Genomic DNA, 19,847 nt, shown 5'->3' with positions numbered 1-19,847 from the left:
TCAAAGTCTCGCCAGAACAGAAGCAGAATAGAACGTAGGGCTTCGCGGGGCGGAGACACGAGGTAGAGCGGAAAGCGCACACCTTGATGGCGACGGAGTGGACGCTATGCCACTTTGCTGTTTCCAAGGCGCGGAATATCTTGAGTACCGGAAACTGGATGTACAGTACGCCATCTTGAGATAATTTGGAATGAACAGGGCGGTGTGGGCTCAGGATCGTGATGTAGATGTTGGGCTGCGCGGTGGGAGGAGTAGTTCACGTGCGTGTTGTCTACTGGGTGCGTACTTGGGCAGCTGTTCGGGCAGTGAAGAATCCGCAGCTTGGCTTCTGGGCGTCGCTAAATATGTTGATCGTGAACTCGGCGATGCAGTCGAACTCTCGTTGGCGTGTTATGCAGACTAGACTATCGTGGCTTGCGCTCATGATTACTCTTTGGTTCGGGCATCACAGGAATACGACAAGGCGTGTACGTCATTAACACTGAAGTTAGGTACCTGCATTTGGCTGACCGGAGTGTGTGGCTTTCAAAACAGAGTTAGTGGCGTACATAGTGTTGAGCCGGTGATGGGCGTACGGTAGGGCTATTGTCTAGATAGAGTCGTGGCGGGGCGCGTTCCGTCTGGAGATGAACAAACATCGAAGGGTTTGCTGCTGCGTCAAATCGCAAGCTGGTCTCGCCACGATTCGGTATGTTCCAAGAATCCGCAGCCTATGACGATGCGACATTAATCAGTAACTGTTTGAGTTGTCACAATGGGTGCAAACCGGTCGGGGCTGTTGATCTCGAAACGCTGGGTCGCAATGATCGCCTGGACCCGCATACTAACGCATGTCGCAAATCCCCCCGACCTCTTCGACGATCAGCGACAAGGCCTTCGATATGCACCATCCTGTTCCCGTCTCATTAAAAACAGGATATCGACTCCGCACATCGTGTTGCTCGGGACGGTGCACATTTGAATTTTCGCTCGGAGGCACTTCCCCGGCCTTGCTCAAGTGGCAATCTCGTCTAGCCCACTCGGTGCACGTTTCATCCGCAGCCATGTTCCTTGCGGCCGCAGCCTACCAATCCTCCGACGTTCATCCAAAGTCGGCGACCCTGCTAGGGGGCGCCCAGGCGCCGTTGCTAAAGCTGACGGCGTCGAGGTCGAATGGCCTGAATTAATATCCAACCTTGGAAGTAGCCCAGGACAAGGCAGGACACACGTGTGCACGGCACGCAAGACCATGGCAGGCGGCGCGTCCGCACCCACACTAGTTTGGCGAACCGCCGTGTGTTAAACCGAACTTATGGAAAATGAGGAGACGATGAAGTCCAGATCGTTGGGTCTGCATTAACCATGACAGGTGCAGCTTCACGGATGCAACGGAGGCCCACAACTGTATAGGAAGGCAGTACTCGAGGCTTCAATCGCATCACCTAGTGAAGCAGAAGGTGCGCTGGCCGTAGCAGCTGGCAGTATAAGGGTTAAACACCACGTACCCCTAGCAATAGTTCTCATGCGATGCAGTCTATTGCAAGTTTGCCTGAGTCCATCAAAAGCGTCGCCGGAGAGCAAATCACATCACGCGGAAGAGTCGCCATACCTACCGGTAAGCCAGCAGCTGCTAGCACCTCAACACCTGGGCATCGTCGTGAGCGCGGTAAATCCCTTCGACGCCACTAGGAAACTTGACAGGCATCAGACCTGGACAGCTTGGAAACAGCACCAACTTTGCCGCCGCGCGTGTCAGAACAGCTCTCTGGATCTTGCACTCTTCACCGCCATACTTCACGTTGCCAGATATGGACTACCAGTCCATGAATAACATATCACAGTTAAGGTACTGCTCCCCGTGGTTCTCCAGTTGTTCAAATGCATGTGTGCATCGCCTGGAGGATGCGCAATAATCGTGCATCACCCCGCAAAAGGGATGCCCTTCCCTGTCAAGCGAGCATTAGCGTTCCAGCAGGATAGATCCCGTTCCGTATGCAGGTCGGACCATTACGATCCAGCAGCACTGCTGTTACAGGATTAGTGGCACGATTCACGAAAGGATCGCTCGTTTGCCTTCCGGATATCCACCCAAGCTTGACGCCCAACGAATGGGATCTGTCCTTCTCGAACACAGGGCTAATACGCCACTTTCTGTCGAACTCTATTTCGACTCGAGGGTCTGTCAAGTGTTCGCTTCATCTCCTGAAAACCCCCCTAGCTGCCGTTATGGATCAGTCGGTCTGGACAAAGAATGTGAAGGGTCTTCGCGTGTGTCATAACGGCTCACTCTCGACCGGTCGCACATAGTATACAACACCACGTTCGCTAAGTTTGCGACGTTCATTATCAGGCCACCATCGTTCCACACATCTTTTCCACGCTGGCTCAGCATGAGTAACGAATATCATGATGATCCGTCGTTCCAACCATGGGGCCCATTCATCTCAGATAATTACAAGAATGAGCCCATCACGAAAGCAGACATCATCATAGCCTCCGTCGTGTGGGGACTGACATTACTCAATGTCATCCTGGCCCTATGGCTCATTGTCAAACAAACAAGAGGATCGCGATCACCGCTCAGGAGCGTCTACGTCTGGATGATATGGCTGGAACTTATTGTCTCGTTTACCATGGGCCTTGAGAGCTTTTTACACTTGCTCAAGTACATAAGACCAAGTAGGTAGTGACGATGTAGAGCTTTTGAGATTATGCTAACCACCCCAGGCTTCGCGTTTTACTTCACCATCTTGTTCTGGTGGTGTATCCAGGTTCAGCTGCTTTTGCAGATTATCATCAACCGTATCCGTGTCATCGTGCCTGATCGACGGCGTTCGAGATGGATCATGATTAGCACTGCGGTTTTCGTCACTGTTATCAACATCAGTGTCTTCAATGTCTGGATACCAGCGAGGTTACAAATCAACTCGAAGTAAGTTACTTTCCTGGTAGCGTGCATCAATGGTTGTCGCAATGGGCTGGACGATCGGCTGGGTTCGTCTGGCTGGTTCGTGGTGGAACGACATCTGCGAGACCCAATCGTACCAAGCATTAGACTGACGATCCAACAGGTACCACCTCATCAACGAGTACTGGGACCGGATTGAAAAGGGTCTCTACCTCCTCGCCGACGCGGCGTTGAACTGGTACTTCCTAAAGACTGTGAAGCAGAACTTGATCAACAACGGCCTCACAAAGTACAATAAGCTCGTTCGTTTCAACCAGCAAATCGTGATGGTATCACTTCTTATGGACGTCATGATTATCGCCGCTATGTCGATACCAAATTCCTTTGTGTAAGTGTTACTCGTTGACAGAAGCCAACCTCTGACCTTTACTAACCCACCTTCTTCCAGATACATCCAATTCCATCCTCTCGCCTACCTAGTAAAACTCAACATCGAAATGACAATGGCCAACCTCATCAAACGCATCGCAATCTCGACATCGCGCAAGACAGGCATGGCATCCATTGCCCACGAGTTCAAGTCCTCGTCCAACCAATCCACCACCGGTCACCGCACCACCGGCACAAATCCGCACAAAGCACGGGGTTCGATTCACGAGCTCGCCAGCTTTGCTTCCTACACCGTCGATACAAAAGCAAATGCCGAGCAAGATGGGCAGCGTGTCATTAGCTTCGCCCCGACAGGGAACCAAATCAAGGAGACGAGAGAGGTCATCGTGCATACTGAGCCGAACCCGTTTTACGAGCGCAGAGGCTCGGAAGTGGAGATCACAGCAGGGCACGGAAGGAGACAGTCTCACGGCGTTGTCATTGAGGAGAGGGGACTAGGCAGGCAGAAGAGTCTAGAGAGTATAACTGAGGGGAATGAGAGTATGAGGAGTGGGTCAGTACCCAAGCGACTGATAGAGGATAGCGACGATGAGGCAGCGCTTGTGCAACAAAAGACTTGGGGATGGCCGAGGCGGCCGAGTTGAACGTGCGAGCGCTGTTGAAATGTCAAACTGTTTTGTGTTTATTTAGCGTGGGTTTGGTAAAATAGACATTGTTTCCGCACTTTAGATGTGCGATAGAACGATAATTATAGACCTTGTAGAGTTGAATATACCAAATCAACCGTTGGTCCGAAGAAGGAGCGAGACACGTAAGAGTACACAGCTGTGGTACCGTACCTAAGTACAACTTAACATGACGTGGCGCTGAAATGCATGACTGTCATCTCTGTCGGAATGCGCCATCGGGGTGATAGAAGAGGCTGTAGGCATCTATTGTGTCAGTTCAGTCTCATGAGTTGAGCGAAAGCAGATGCGGATGCCGTGGACTTGGCTAGATCTGTAGGTAAGCTCGCGATACACGTGACAGCACCACGTGTCGCGGCCTGGACTGGACGATGCTCGAGCAGAAATGTTTCTCGAGCGGAGACTATCCGCACATCGGAGTTCGCTGCGATGGAAAGTTGCGGGTAGAAGGGGGATTCTCACGTTGGTTCCCCGGAGCGACGCCACGATCTTCCCCGCACTTCTCAGCGAGGAAGGTTTGCCGACCAGGTACACCACGGTGGCTTGGCATGCTACACGCGTATACGGATTACACCAAGATGGTAATCCGTTCACTCAGCTGATGACATGTCGTGACCCTTTTAACCGTGTTCAAAAGATTGTGTTTGTGCTGTAGTTGTCAGCTATTCTTCATCTTTGTTGCACATTACTGTCTGCTCACTCAATTCCTTACCTACGTCATCCAGCAAGCCACAAACATGGGAGTCGGCGACACTTCAATCCGCTCCAGCGAGCGTCCTGAGGCCGGCAGTGTCAACATACCAGTCGGTGTATGGCCAACGTCGTCGACAAACGAGTCCGTCGATGCACATAAGGTCGCCAATGAGGTGATCACACGGTTCAACGATGCACTTGCGAAAAAGGATCATGCGGCTATCGCCGACCTCTTCTCCAAAGACAACAGTTACTGGAGAGATCACCTAGCGTTGAGTTGGGATCTTAGGACGTCGAAGGGTAGCGCAGACATCAAGAAGTACCTGGATTCCAGCAAAGTGCAAATGGAAAAGATTGAAGTGGACAAGAGCTCAGACTACCGCGCGCCAAAGTTTGGAGCGATCGATGTTCTAGGCGATATCACTGGTATCAACTTCTTTGTAACTTTCGAGACGAGCCTCGGGCGTGGCGAGGGTGTCATGAACCTAGCCGAAGACAATGGACAATGGAAGGTGTTCACGCTGTACACCTTGCTGAAGGAACTTAAAGGTCATGAAGAGCCATTGGGTCACCGAAGGACAAAGGGTGTGAAGCATGGAGGAGACCCGAATAGGAAGACGTGGAAGGAGACGCGTGATGCAGAGAAAGAGGAGATCGACCCGACAGTGTTGATCCTTGGAGCCGGGCAAGGCGGGCTTACAGTCGCTGCGCGTCTACGGATGCTCAACGTCCCCGCGTTGATCGTCGACCAAAATGAGAGGGTTGGTGACAACTGGCGCAAGCGATATCGGCAACTGGTACTCCACGACCCAGTATGGTACGACCACATGCCTTACGTGCCCTTCCCAGCACATTGGCCAGTCTTTACTCCTAAGGACAAGCTGGCGGAGTTCTTCGAGGCGTACGTGAACCTGCTGGAGCTCAACGTATGGACTTCGACAAGCCTCAAATCAACATCGTGGGATGAGAGTAAGAAGCAGTGGACCGTGACTGTCGAACGCCGGAAACCCGATGGGAGCACTCAGACACGCACATTACATCCGAAGCACATTGTCCAGGCGACAGGCCACTCCGGCGAGAAGAACTTTCCCCAGATCAAGGGTATGCAAGACTTCAAAGGCGACCGCCTGTGCCACAGCTCCGAGCACCCAGGCGCGAATCCCGAGTCGAAGGGTAAGAAGGCTGTGGTAGTAGGATGCTGCAATTCAGGCCATGATATCGCGCAAGACTTCTTTGAGAAGGGATACGACATCACCATTGTACAGCGCAGTACAACATGCGTTGTCTCTTCCGAGGCTATCACCGACATCGGCAACAAGGGTTTGTACGATCAAGACGCACCGCCTGTCGACGACGCCGACCTGACTTTCTGGAGTCTGCCAAGTGAGCTTCTGAAAGCACAGCAGATCAAAGTCACCAAGATCCAAGCCGACCACGACAAGAAAATGCACGACGGTCTTCGCGCGGCTGGCTTCGGTCTTGACAGTGGACCGATGGATTCAGGCCTTCTTATCAAGTACTTCCAGCGCGGCGGCGGCTACTATATCGATGTAGGCGCATCCCAGCTTATCATCGATGGCAAGATCAAAGTCAAGCAAGGCCAAGAGATTGCGCAGATCTTGCCAAACGGTATCGAGTTCGCGGATGGTGATAAGCTGGAAGCTGATGAGATCGTATTTGCGACTGGGTACCAGAACATGCGCACGCAGGCGCGAAAAATCTTCGGCGATGAAGTCGGGGACCGCGTCAGCGATGTATGGGGTTTCAACGACGAGGGCGAGTTCAGGACGATGTGGCAGAAGAGCGGTCATCCTGGTCTGTGGTTCATGGGTGGCAATTTGGCACTGTCGCGATTCTACAGTAGGGTACTGGCGTTGCAGATCAAGGCTGCCGAAGAAGGCATGATAGAAGATGGCGAAGGCTCGAAGGCGCGGCTGTAGTGATATGTAGCTGCCGTAGATTCAAGAAAGGGGCCGCGGCCGTTCAACGCACCTCCCTCAAGCTTCCTCCGAGTTTTGCCAGTTTCGGATTTAGCGCGGGGCATGTCTCCACTCGCGCCGTCTCAAAATGCACAAGCTTCAATCCTTCAACATCATCTGATCCTAATTCATACTTCGTCATACGTGCACTTTAACCCAAGTTTTCTTCAAACACCATGACTTCGAAACCCCAAGTCATCCTCGTCGTCGGCGGAACGTCCGGAATCGGATACGCCACCACGCTTTCCATACTTTCATCAACTTACCTACCACTGAACGCGAAAGTAATTGCGTTTGGGCTTATAGATTCGACCATCAAGCTTGAGTTCACGAAGCAGCAGAGAGAGCGTCTCAGAATAGTCGAGGGCGATGTCACAGTGGAAGAAGATCGCGAGCTAGCGGTCCAGACGTGTTTCGACCACTTTGGAGGTCTCGATACTCTGGTGTACTGTGCAGGTGTTATTACACCAATCCAAAAATTGGAAACGGTCGACATCCAAGCGGTAAAGAGAAGTTTTGACATTAATGTTTTTGGCGCGATGAGTATGGTATGTACCACCTTGACATACTAGACTGCTCATTCCTAATGCTACATGACCTAATGTAACGCCCTTCATACGCTAATGATCCTCAGGTTCAACTTACGCTCCCAAAGCTCCGTGCTTCACGGATAGCGCATCCTCATAACGCTGGTCGCGGCAAAGTCATAATCCTCTCTTCGGCCTGCGATGACACAGTATCCTACCATGGATGGATGCCTTATAGCACTACCAAAGCCGCGTTAACTCGGTTTATCTCCTTTCTTGCACACGAAGAGCCACTGCTTAGCGTACAGGGTGTATATCCGAAGTTAACACGAACCAAGATGATCGATGGACTAGTCGAAGGGAAGTATCGGGGCGTTATGGCGGACCACGAGATCGAGAGGTTCAGGATTTGGGATGAGATGGGTGATGAGATGGTGGAACCCCCTGAGCTCTGTGGAGAGGCTGTCGCTAAATTGGCGTTGGGATTGTTCGAGGGCGGGAAGAGCGGAGAAACATTGTATTACGACGAGCATGTTCCGCGCAAAATTGCTGGGACATAAACAGTGGGAGTAAGGTGTGGAATGCATGAAGACATATGAAGATATTACTTTGTCTGGTCAGTCTATTGCTTTCACGTTGTCAGCCATTTGATCCGAGCTTGAAGTATTCACTCTGGCCGGTCCTAAACCCCGCCACACTAATACAAACTGTAAACATTACACTGAGTTGAACACCCGATACCAGACTTTCTCCATCACACCAGGCACAGCCAAATATGGCAGAAGATCAACTCGTGTCTGCACCACGCAGCGCGATTATGAGCGACGGTATTGCGGACGCTGAGTGAGCAGTCCTTTGGATTTGATCTCAACTCACTAACATGATGCAGTCTCGATGACTTCTTCAAGAGCATTTATTCCCGCCTTCCTCAAGAGCTGCGTCTGATGATCTATGACGAGCTTCTCACTGAAGATATGATGCATGACATGGCTAGCTGCGCGAGTCCTACCGCTTACGCCTATCCACTCAACCACGGCACCTTCATGTACAAACCAACCCCTCGGTTCCTCAACCCACGCATCTTGGATAGCTCTTTCGCGACCGACATAGTCAAGGTGTTCTATGGCAGATACATCGGTTTTGAAGTTCAGCACCCGCTGCGCATTGCGACTCTTCTCCAGCGAGACTTCTTCAAACTCGGGTATCACATCAAACTCGCCAACTCTGTCCTGCGTGGTCTCACAGTCGACGGCTGTCTGCTTTCCCATAACAAGCACTTCATCAATGTCAAGATGCTTCCCACCCAATTTGCTCCGCTATTTCACGCGCAGCAGCGCTTGGCTACTGGGTTTCATCTCACCATTCGTCTATGGACCGACAATAGTTCGCTCTACACTGCAAAGGCGCACAAAGCCCAAGGCCTGGCTCTACGTCGCACTCTGCAGGCTCTCAAGCCAGTTTTTGCGAAGCTGATCGCAAAGGAGCCCACGGCCACTCATAGCGTACTTTTGGAGGTTGCCCACACGCACAAAATTACGTTAGACATAGCAATGGCAGAGAGATCGTCGAGTAGCCTGGCTAATGAAATCTATAACTGGTGTTGTAAGTTGCTAGACACATATTCTTTACGCATGTAGAACGCGCCGACAACGCATAGTTTGAAGGCCGACACATACTTTCCACAACAGTATAAAAGTTTATCCGATAGGTGCGGAAATGCACGAGTGAGTAGAGAATGGAACAAGCAGATATGAAATTAATGTAAAGGACTGAGGCATTAATGATGAACGCGCATATATCGAGAAGTACAGCGGTTGGGTATCTAGAATCAGACTGATGACGTTCCTCATCAGCTCAGTCAAGACTGACGACCTACTCTGTCATCCTCAGTGACCTTCACGATCACAGCCCCAATACCCGGCCCTTTACCCCAAACACGATGCGCTTCCGGAACTTCTTCCAACGCCCACATCTTCCTGATTGGCACCCGAATAGCTCCGCTCTCCAACATTTTGAAAAGGGCCACTAACTCCGGCTTGAACGTCTTTTGATCGCGATCAATGTAGTAAAAATTCGTCCGGTAAGGGCAAAAGGGAACCATGCCTCTTGCGAGTAGCTTTAAAACCTGAGGTGGCTGACTACGAGGTTTTCCACCGGTGAGCAGGTCGAAGTTACCACCGTAACCCACAAGAAGACCTCCCTTCGCCAGGATGTTCCAGCTGTCGTCCCAAGACTCGAAGCCAAGAGCATCGTACACGATGTCTGCGCCACCCACGTCTTTCATGGCCTGCATCCAGTTCTTGTCGGAGTAGACGAATGGCATTGCACCCGCTTCGCGGATAGCGGCGTGATTGACGGCTGATGCTGTCCCGTAGACTTCCGCACCTTGCATCTTGCAAAGGGTGAGGACGGCAAAACCGACGCTGCCGCTGATACCGTGGATGAAGACGCGCTGGCCAGCGGAGATCTTAGCGGCGCGGTAGGCTAGCCCGTAGGCCGTGTTCCAATCTAAGACCAAGGCAACTGCCTGCTGCAGATCGAGTCCTTCTGGCACGCTAACGAGATGTTTCTCGGGTTGGTTGCAGAGCTCGGCTTCCGCGTCGTATTTTGTGAGGCAAGCGACGAGGTCTCCAAGCCGGTATTTCGTGCAAGCCGATCCATTTTGGTGCACGCGGCCGATAAGCGCATAGCCCGGCGTCAATGGTGCTTTCCTTTGCATCGGGTAGGCACCTTGTCGCATGGATATATCTGCACCGCCCATGCTGGCGTAGAGCACTTTGATTTGGACTTCGTTGGGGGAAGGCGCGGGGATGGGGGCTGTGACAACCGACACGTTCTCAGGGCCGCCGAACTCTGAGATCAGGACTTTGCGAACGGGTGTAGACATCTTTTGTTTTGAGTTAAATCTGGTTAGCAATTTTGTGTATCGTCCTATCTGGGATGCAATCGATGGTGTTCGAAGCGCAATGTTGATGGAAGCTGGAATGATGGGCCCTGATGACTGCTGTTGCGCGCACACTTATGCCTATCGAGCCTGGCAGTACAACAAAACTTGCGACGCCCATGGAGGCGGAGTATGGGCTGATGCGCTCTCATCCTCACTGTGAAGGTGGGATGCGGAGAGTTCGTGGCTTCGAGATGCAGGCCTGACGCTGAGTGCGGAGAGACTGGTGGTCTCCTCGGGGAGATAATCTGCCCGTCCCACCGAAGAGGTTAGTGACTTACCCTTTTAGGGGTTAGCCTCAGTCACTGACGGGGGATGATTGCCCAGGCGGGATCCATCCACGTCAAAAAAGGCTTTCAGCTCAGACTGACGCCTGGGAGCTTATGCACGTTTTTGGTGCAATGCGCGCGTGGACCCCACGTGTGGAATGTTCTCTCAGACCTTGTGTGAGCTCATGTTCAGTGCATCGTCATCCTCACCAAAATAGCTCCCTCTCAAACAAAAGATGGTATTCGGATATCGTCAAAATTGGCATTGCTTTGACCCTATCTCTTCAACGCATCTTTCTTTCCTGCCTTAATACTTTCCCTTCGCAGCTTCTTTGATAATATCTGCTGCCTTCTCCGCTGTCGCATACACAGTGGTCATGATGTGAGAAGCCGGAAGAATGGGCATGACACTGGCATCCACGACCCGCAGGCCGTTCACACCGTAGACCTTCAGCTCTTGATCTACAACACCGCCATCCTCTCTAGCACCCATCTTGCAGCTGCCCGCCGGGTGGTACAGCGTCGATGCGGTGCTGCGAATGAAAGCATCGATGTCCGCAGAGGCGGTGACATTGTTGCCTGGAACAGCCTCGAACGGATTGAGCGATGCAATAGATGGCGTGGCAACGAATTTGCGAGCCCAGTGCACACCTTCGCGCAGGAGTGCGGTGTCGACTTCGTTACGGAGGAACCCTACATCTGCGACTGGGCGATCGAACATGCTGGATGAGTTCGCCTTTACGCTTCCACGCGAGTACGGATGCTGAAGTCCGAGCACCACGACGCCGTCGGCCCAGATGATCTCCATCATCGCGGAATCGTTTGCTTGGAGCTTCTTGTTGAGAGAAGCAAACTGTGCCTCATAGCCTCGTGCGACTTCAGCGGGGGTATCAGCCGGGAGAGAGGCAGATGATCCACCTGCGACTGCTTGAGCCAAGATAGATTGCGTGGCGTTGGAATAGGTTTGAAGTGGCAGGAAGAGAAGGAAGTCACCGGTCGGGGAGGTTAGTGGGCCGGACTTCTCATTGTCGTACTGCTCGCGAGCTTGAGCGGCGAAGGTAGTGTTTGATGCCAGGGTGTTCGTTAGAACGCTAGTGTTGACTGCGCCAATGTCAGTATCTCCTCAGCTAGACCATATAACGGCCTACTTACGGACGTTCACCACGGCGACGGAAAGATGGTCGTGCAGGTTGTATCCGACGGCCGGAAGATCAACGACGGTGGTCACATTGATGGATTCGAGCAGAGAGGCTCCGCCAATTCCAGAAACCTGCAACAATTGGGGTGTATGCAACGAGCCAGCAGCGAGGATGACTTCTCGCTTGGCCTTGGTCTGTTGACTCTCCGCATCTGCAGAAGTCGAGAACTCAACACCAGTAGCCTTGACCGTGTTCGTCTCATTGCAGCTTTCCGTAAGGACGCGCATCACAAGACGGCCAGTGAGAAGATGATAATTTGGGCGCGGTTCGGCAGATGCATAGTAAGCTTCTTCTGCGGAGGAGCGTGTCCAGTTCATCGGGACCATGTTGTGCGGGCAGAAATAACCGCCGAAGGCATTCCCAGTCGCCTGGTCATTGATGGAGATTCCCAGCTCCTTGGTAGCTTGTACGAGGTTTTCTGAAATAGTCATCAGTATCTTGCCGTATGAAAATGGTGCGTCAAACTCACTAGTCGTGGGCCAGAAGAAAGGAGAGTAGGTTACTTCCATGTATCCTTCGTCGCCATGGTATTCGGGGTTGACCTGAATGTCGTATTCGGCTTGGATCTCAGCAGTTGGTGGTGTGGATTTCTCGTTCTTTACACTGGTTAGAAAGTATCAAAGAACTGTAGAAAAGAACAAACCTTTTTGAAGTACTTCAGGAAGGTCTCAAAGTTCCAACCTTCGTTTCCCAGAGTCTCCCACCCATCGTAGTCAGATTGTGAGCCACGATCGAACACCATGCGGTTCAACTTTGTTGACCCGCCCACGACCTTGCCTTGTGGAATAGAGACAACGCGGCCGTCTAGTGCTTGGTCCGGAGCATACGAAGTGTTCCAGTCATACTTCGTTCCTACAGCACCGCCTGCAAGACCTGGAATGGTGACGTAGTCCTCGTTCTGGTCGCTGGAGACAAATCAGCAATTTGATGGGCGTGGTATTCATGAGACTTACAGATCGCCGGCCTCGATCACGAGTACTGTCACATCTATAACAGGACGACGTTAGTATTTTCCGTAAACCGGGTTACTGTGTAAGCCTACCCTTATCCTCGGAAAGTCGATTGGCAACGGTAAGACCCGACGCGCCGGCGCCTACGATGACATAGTCGTATTCTGGAAGAAGGTCCTCCGCTCTCGAAACGAGCTGCGCATTGGAAAGTGGATGTGCGAAAAGACCAGTCGCAGAAAGCGCGACAGTTACTCCGAGACTCAAAAGAGAAGGCATGATCACAGCGTACAACAGCAATTGTGTCTGTCGTCCTCACAGAAGAGTACTTGCGTATATGTACCCAGAGAAAGTCGAGGTAACCGTAATAACACCGGCGGTCGGGCCGCCCGCATCTGCCGATGTGTTGAACAACACCAAAGGCCCAGCCGAGACCAGTCCATGATATTCGTCAACATATAGCGCATGGCGCGTTGGCGAGTTTCCGATTTATAATGGTTCGGCGGCTTTTATCCTGTGTGCGCGATAGTTTTCAGGCAAAAGCAGATTAGCGGAGGCGGAGTCTGACGCCAGTAGATCCTCCGACCTTATCCGGGGAGTGAGCCGTGTTGGCGTTTTCCCGGGGCCGCTGGTTGTGTGCACGGTGTGGCTTGAAGGATCGGCATGATAAAGCCGGTAATTGGTTCGCTGCATCGGTTCGGTGCTTCGCTGGAAGCGGGCTGTGTTCAGTGGCTTGAGGGCGATTATGTCGTGCCTGGCGTTTATCGGCCCTGCCCCAACATCTGCGGGATCTTGCTGTCGTGTTGCGGCACAGTTGAGTGGATATCACGTGTTTTCTGCGGTAGTGGACCTCGGCCCGGGCGGGTGGGCTTGCTTGCAGCTTGCGCGTTGGCTACACGAAAACATCCGATGCAGATGCGCAATACCACCACGCCAATTTTGAAATACGAAGTCTCAGCCTGTATGAGACTGCCGATGCGATATGGGAAACCGACCGATGTAAGGTTTGTTTCGCGTTAAGGTTTGGAGATGGATGTCAAGTTACGGGAGGCCTTTCGAGAGTAGCGCCCCTACACACGCGGTGCACTGCTCAGGTGGCTATGTCATCGCTGTCGCCCAAGGACTAGACTAATGTTTGATGGCATCCATGTCCACTACGCAATCGTCATATTCGAACTCGGAGTTGCGTCGCGAGCCACCTTGGGTGGCCCTAGTTCAGAACGAATTCAGATTGATAGATAATCATCTAACCAAAAGAAAGGCTTGCATGGTAGGTGTGTTCACTCACTTTCGTGTCCGCTGTAGCGCACTGTAAATCAATGTGATCTCAGTATTGACTGAATACACTACGAGACTTATCTGCAGAGGTGAAGAACAACCCTAAAGACCAAAAGCACGAGACAGCAGGCATGTTCACGAAATGATTGAACGGTCGGTACCTCCTACCTGGCGAGATCAACGTGACTGCTCACACAACAGTGTACTCGGAATGGCGACATCGCCCTCAACAAACTTGGCCGACTTCAATCTAGATAGGAAGCGAAGTGTCGGTGTCGGTGGCTGTCGACCACATACTCCTAGTTTCGTCTTGGTCTGCCCTCCTCCCGGCTTCATCATCATCTGCCCCACTATCCATCATACCGAGTGCTTTCTGCCTCAAGTTCAGCACGACCATGAGATGCTCTGCACTCAGTCTTTCCTTTTTCCTGGCCGCCAAGATCTTTGCAGTCTTGATCGCGCTCTTGATCTGACGGCCATTGAAGTTGAGCTTTGCCAGTCTCTCCAGTTCAGCTTCTCCGACATCCACATCCTGCGCATCGATAGTAGCCAGGAAGTTGCGCCAGACTTGAAGGCGATCACTTTCTCCGAGCGAGCTGTAGCTCAGCGTGATATCGATCCGAGATTCGAAAGCCGTGTCGATACTGCGCATCCGATTCGTGGTCAGAATCATGATGCCCTTGTAGTATTCGAGTAGGCGAAGGAAGACTGAAACAAGCTCGTTGCGTTGAAGATTGTTCACAGTGCGCGCCTCCATGAACACATCAGCTTCGTCGAGAAGCAGGACAGCACCGAAATGTCCACACAGATTCAGCGCGTTCTCCAAACTATCCTCAACGGCACGCGCCGTCATTCCCAGATCACCAGCCCCGAGCTTATAGAGGGGGCGACGTAGGTGCTCAGAGACGGTCTCTGCGGTGAGTGTTTTACCCACGCCTCTTTTTGTTGGTGTCTAAAGTCAGTAAATGTCTCACAGACCGTGCGCACTGGGCTACTTACGGAGGGCCGCAAAGCAGCATAATCATGCCTTGGCCTTTGCCGACGACGAAGTCATCGAAGGGCTTCCCTTGCTTGAACTGATCGCGGTCTACCAGAGCCAAGACCAGATCCTTCTCGTCCTGATCGAGGACTAAGCTGTCGAAAGCATGCTCAGCCCAAGGTATCTCGTGAATCTTAGTCACATCTAGCTTCTCCCACTTCTTCTTCTCAATGTCAAAACACTTGACATAGTGCACAGCGAGAAGGCATTCGTCATCGGTCATTGGTGAAAGATCGAGTTCGATTGGCGATCCCGGGGTGCTTGGTATACTGGCGGAGTAACGCTCCATGGATTGGGCCCACGTTAGCTGTCCTATCTCAGACAGTTTAGCGTATTCTGGAAACGGGTTCGCGGGCTGGTATTTGTGGTATGCTCGTGCGTCAATGACCATCCGCTCGTTTACACGTTCTTCGTGTTGGTCGGTAAAGGCTTTGAAGAAATGGCCGCGTAGTTCTTCGAACCGGCGGCCTCGTTTAATGAGTCTTTCGCGGATACTTTCTTGATCAGGAAGATCTTCGAGAGGTGATACATCCAACGCAGTCAAGGCTCGTAAGCCCTGATACTGGAACACGTGTTTCGGTTGAGCAAGAAGACCGCATCGCCTTCCATCCCAGTCAACCACATCGACGCCTATCGACCAGAACATCTTTGGCGTTGGGGGAGGCATGCACGTAAGGTTACAATATCGAACAATCCCGACCGAGTCTGTCTTATGATCCAGAACCATCATGGCGGGAACAAGAACCAAGTTCAGGTCCTGGAACGCAACATGCCCGGTTGTCTTTACATCGCGGATCTTATCGAAAGACTCCTTGAGGAGGGGCTCGAGGACCTCCTGCAGTAGCTCAAGATGTTGCTCGGTCTCCGACTCTGGTTCGACATTATCCTTGAAGCTAAGCATCGCTTCCCATCGATGAATGAACGGAAGAAATGGCGGTGCGAACGACTTCATTTCATGCTGTGTCAAGCCTGGGTAACCTTCAAGTATCTTTTCCAGCGCAGCGTGAAGGAGCGTGCTGTTGATTCGTAGTTCATGGATTTTCCATTCATCCAGGACCTCATCAAAACGATGGTAGACGTTTACTGCGAAAGCTTCCCGTGCTTTCTTCGTGCGAAGTTTGTCTCCTGTAGCACCGTATACCGGCGGCTTCTCATCCACCCAGTGGTATCTGTTCGGATCCTCATCGGTCGGGACGCGGTATATGTCTCGGTAGTCGCAGCGCTTGCCCGTCTCGACGGCCTCCGTCAGGTCGTCTGCGGCGGGCAGCTGTTCACCTGGAAGGTACGCATGTGGAGCGAACCCAGGTGGCGGACCTAAGCTTGGATCCCAGGGGCCTTGATACATCATCTAAAGTGAATTAGTGGGTCACTGGGAGTTCAAGATGCAGCGGTGGTGTCTAACCATCTGTTGGTTCGGCACAGGCCTTGCCTCGCGTCGTGTACGTCGCGATCGTTGGCTACTGACATCGTGTTGCGGTGGTATAGGAGGATAACCGCACATCTTCTCAGTAGACGAGTGTGCAAAGAAGTGAACGTATGGATGCTCTGGCAAGGCTGAGCGTGGACAGGGGAGATTACAGTCGAGGAATCGCAAGTTCACAGTGCTGGAAACTGTCGGAACAGATGACAATGTTGAAGTAGTGATCCAAGTTGCAGAACCCGTCAAGCTTATGTCTTGAGCAGAGTCTGACGAGAGTGTCGCCGGATATATGGCTACTCGTTGATGGATGCCTGATGAGACCGGTGAACCTCAGGCTACACAACAGCCTCCCATACAATTGGCTAGAGACCGTAAGCAACGCCCCGCACCTCAACAAGATTTCAACAGGGCAATAAGAAGGCAACAAGATAGGGTGATACGAGGCTCGCGCGTGAGTGGATTCAAAGCACCTGATCGTACACTGCATCTGAGGTATGCCCAGCTCCACCACTGCCGCTTGTGTCACTATAGCTAGCACTAGCTCCCCCATTGAAGCCGCTGCCGTCAGTGCCCGCACACTCAGAAGAGCTGTGACTTCTAGGCGAGACACTCTCTGTTTTTCCACTCTCATTGTCATCCTTTGTGGAACTTGTAGAGCTCGGTTGTACGCTGCCTACTGAATCGTTGTTTCCGAAGCGCGTAGACTCGTGATGCGCAGAGGACGCAGAATCGTGTTGGATCAAATCTGGCCTCTCATCGTATCCTGTGCCATAATGCTGATGATGATCGATCTGAGCGAGAGGACCAAAGAGCAAGGCCCGAATCGCAGGATCGGTCACATCCTGGACCCTGGGTGTGTTCAAACCACGCGATCGGTATTTCGGCGGAAGAGGGATGGCAGTGTCTATTGGTTGCACAGGCTCGATGCTGGCGACTGGATTTGACTTGATGAGACGAAAGGGCGGCTTCTTGGGAGTCGATAAGCCCGCGGTGGCTTGCGAGGTTTCGTTGCCGACTGCCTGTGGTTCGCGTGCTCGCCGATTGCGCAGTGCGGAGAACTAATGACCGTCAGTGTATTGCAGTAGCCATTCGGTTCGATACTATACTATACAACACATTGTCGCTAAAGTCCACGGGGCGTTAGTGTAAGCTAGAAGTACAACAACAGTTGACGCGAAGTGAGGATACCGAAAGAGACTGATCGAAAGCGTAGAACAAACAGCAAGCGGGTTAGCCGGCTACGTTACGCATACATTGCTATACTTGCAGCAATGTTATGGCCTCGTTCCTGGCTCGTGATACTTGAGGAGCCGAAGCACAGCCTATCCGAGGTACCGTGGCTCCGCATGCCTGATACGGAACGATCACGACATTGGGAAATCGTAAAGTTTGGCTCTTTCGAGATGCCCAGGTGGTGTCGAGGTCGAGAACGTGTTCTTGTGAAGCGCACATGTTGCTATGTCGCGCAACACCTCATGACTTGTTCTGGGACAGCATGTCTTCCTCCGCTTCTTGAGGGTAGTACATGAGAGGCCGGAGCGGGATTGCGGGTTGGACTGGTGAAATTCCGGAGGGACTCAGGAGGTGCGTCCGCAACCTTGGGATTACCCCGCGACGACGCGTCAGTACGATCAAGTATAGACTTTCGAGCGTACCCAACCACACGCTCCTACACTCTGCGTTACGATGATGTCCATGATGCTAGGTGGCTTGATGGTGGGATGTATTGTGGTGTTGAATGTGTTGGTCGCAGGAGACGCGAACAGACACGTCCATCCATTAGCAAGAGCGGCCAGCGCTTCGCGCTTGCGCTAGGCCGGCATCATCGCTCGCACATTGACTCTGCTGCACCACTCTTTCACGACACCCTGTGAAATCTCATGCCACGGTTTCACGTAGGGCCGAATCCTGCGATAACAATTCAAGATTTCTCGACGCCTACATCACGCAGCGATGCGAACCATGAGCAGATCTCCGAGAGTATGACATCATCGCAGTCTGGCCTGCCACATTGAATACGAAGCGCAAGGGCTGTCGGATGGTCACCCCAAGTCTAGTATGAACTCCTATACTGAGCGAAAAGGAAAATAAGACTAGATGAAGCGCTGTAACATTCATCGCTCGAGTCACTTTGCTATTCGCACTCTAGGTGAAGAGCCACTTACAGTGACCGAGCGGTACACAGCTGGGCTTTTCTCCTGGCGTATCAATGCCAGAAACTTGCGCATCCAGGGATGGTCAGCGCCTATAATCTGAGACACAGAGCATCACGTCTTGCCATAGACTGCCACGTCGACGGCACGTGACCAACTCGACCCTTGTGCAAATCACTTCACCGCTCCACTCAGTAAACAAGGCACCATGGCAGGATACGAGAGCGGATTGACAGCATGCGATAAGTCATAGCTGACAGTTGGAGATTTATCTACGCATAATACAACTGTCATGTGCAAGTCCATTCACTCATCAAAAAAAGCTTCGCGGTTTATAACTCAGGGTCTGGCTGCGTCCTGTTGAACGACCCTACGGACCCCTGCATACCTCAATCCACGGCACCACTTAAGCTCGAAACTGGGTTACTACGTCATACCTCTTTGCAGCCGCGAAGTTTGCCATGTGCTACCACAACTATTCGCAGCATAATGGGTAAGTCCTTGTGGTTCGCGGTACCTTTGTGGGAGAGCAGTCAATCTGGAAAGTAGCCTCTCTGATAACTTTGTATGTAGTTGCGGCCACATTGGCGAATCGCATACGCTTCCATGGACGCTGTGCGACACGGCGATTCAGAATCTGAACGCGCTCCGAGGGCCCAACTCTCCACCAATCTCCTCGCCCACAGCAAACTATGCATCACCACCAAAGCGCAGCTCATCCACGCGACGCTTCTTTTCGCTGAGCGGACAGCTTTCGCGGTCTTCCACTAATGCGTCGACGAATTCGCGCCGCGCCGTTTCGGGCCCGTCAGGCACGACAACGCCCCGAACTTCAGACTCAAGCTCGGGGTCCTACAACTATACCATGACGCTGGACTACAGCACCTTGCCAGACCATCAGCTCGCAGCTGTGAAATGTGCAAACCCTATTAAGCGCACGCATGTTAGTAGGGACATGGTGGTCTGCAAAGATTGCGCACGCGAGATAGGCCATATGCGCAACATGATTCAGCGATACGACAAGACCGGTAGCATACGCGGCACCGCCGCGTTTGAGAAGTTCTTGAAGTGGGAGGGAGAAGGCGGAGGAGAAAGGGAGGGCGACTTGACCGTGCCAGTGGACGATGACAACGATGGTGGGTCCTTTGGGGCTAGGCAAGCTATTATCATGGGCCATCCAGAGAGTGTCATGAACGCTGAGGGGCCGAGGGGCTTGGGGACGCTCGAACGAGAGGGAGGATATGACTATCGGTATTGAACAACGAAATGAGTGTTGAAAGAGTCGGAGTGAGGGGAAGCGGCATGTAACGAAGACGTCCTTAAGTCTTGTGGATAGCACGGATAGCACTTACGCAACCTTTACATCGTTCCAAGCTCAATGTGGTCCGGCCCCTCCCGTAGCTTACCACTAGCGTATGATACATGCAAGTATGAAT

At 52.3% G+C, this 19,847-nt stretch overlaps 7 protein-coding genes across 7 annotated transcripts; 4 read left to right on the top strand and 3 right to left on the bottom strand.

Moving 5' to 3' along the window:
• Positions 1-2,369: 2,369 nt before the first annotated feature.
• On the top strand, positions 2,370-3,921 carry J4E92_000950 (uncharacterized protein; the record flags this gene model as incomplete). The annotated part of the gene is made up of 4 exons (XM_051492364.1): positions 2,370-2,658; positions 2,707-2,911; positions 3,051-3,275; positions 3,336-3,921. 4 exons carry the CDS (start codon positions 2,370-2,372, stop codon positions 3,919-3,921), a joined length of 1,305 nt encoding a protein of 434 aa, XP_051357876.1.
• A 779-nt stretch (positions 3,922-4,700) lies between these two features.
• J4E92_000949 (uncharacterized protein) lies at positions 4,701-6,596 on the top strand (the record flags this gene model as incomplete). The annotated part of the gene is made up of 1 exon (XM_051492363.1): positions 4,701-6,596. The coding sequence occupies one exon, from the start codon at positions 4,701-4,703 to the stop codon at positions 6,594-6,596; it is 1,896 nt and encodes a 631-aa protein (XP_051357875.1).
• Positions 6,597-6,811: 215 nt separating this feature from the next.
• On the top strand, positions 6,812-7,722 carry J4E92_000948 (uncharacterized protein; the record flags this gene model as incomplete). Its single annotated transcript, XM_051492362.1, has 2 exons — positions 6,812-7,183; positions 7,270-7,722. The coding sequence occupies 2 exons, from the start codon at positions 6,812-6,814 to the stop codon at positions 7,720-7,722; spliced, it is 825 nt and encodes a 274-aa protein (XP_051357874.1).
• Positions 7,723-9,020: 1,298 nt separating this feature from the next.
• On the bottom strand, positions 9,021-10,049 carry J4E92_000947 (uncharacterized protein; the record flags this gene model as incomplete). The annotated part of the gene is made up of 1 exon (XM_051492361.1): positions 9,021-10,049. One exon carries the CDS (start codon positions 10,047-10,049, stop codon positions 9,021-9,023), a length of 1,029 nt encoding a protein of 342 aa, XP_051357873.1.
• Positions 10,050-10,682: 633 nt separating this feature from the next.
• J4E92_000946 (uncharacterized protein) lies at positions 10,683-12,800 on the bottom strand (the record flags this gene model as incomplete). Its single annotated transcript, XM_051492360.1, has 6 exons — positions 10,683-11,476; positions 11,528-11,992; positions 12,044-12,170; positions 12,218-12,479; positions 12,528-12,561; positions 12,617-12,800. 6 exons carry the CDS (start codon positions 12,798-12,800, stop codon positions 10,683-10,685), a joined length of 1,866 nt encoding a protein of 621 aa, XP_051357872.1.
• A 1,249-nt stretch (positions 12,801-14,049) lies between these two features.
• Positions 14,050-16,339, bottom strand: J4E92_000945 (uncharacterized protein; the record flags this gene model as incomplete). Its single annotated transcript, XM_051492359.1, has 3 exons — positions 14,050-14,737; positions 14,799-16,186; positions 16,304-16,339. The coding sequence occupies 3 exons, from the start codon at positions 16,337-16,339 to the stop codon at positions 14,050-14,052; spliced, it is 2,112 nt and encodes a 703-aa protein (XP_051357871.1).
• A 2,533-nt stretch (positions 16,340-18,872) lies between these two features.
• J4E92_000944 (uncharacterized protein) lies at positions 18,873-19,669 on the top strand (the record flags this gene model as incomplete). Its single annotated transcript, XM_051492358.1, has 2 exons — positions 18,873-18,904; positions 18,985-19,669. 2 exons carry the CDS (start codon positions 18,873-18,875, stop codon positions 19,667-19,669), a joined length of 717 nt encoding a protein of 238 aa, XP_051357870.1.
• Positions 19,670-19,847: the final 178 nt, after the last annotated feature.

The sequence above is a fragment of the Alternaria infectoria genome, assembly GCF_024043175.1.
Source record: "Alternaria infectoria strain BMP 0036 chromosome Unknown scaffold_1, whole genome shotgun sequence".
NCBI classification, from domain to species: Eukaryota; Fungi; Ascomycota; class Dothideomycetes; order Pleosporales; family Pleosporaceae; genus Alternaria; species Alternaria infectoria.
The sequence above is the reverse complement of the archived record's forward strand: the minus strand, read 5'-3'. Positions and strand labels throughout refer to the sequence as shown.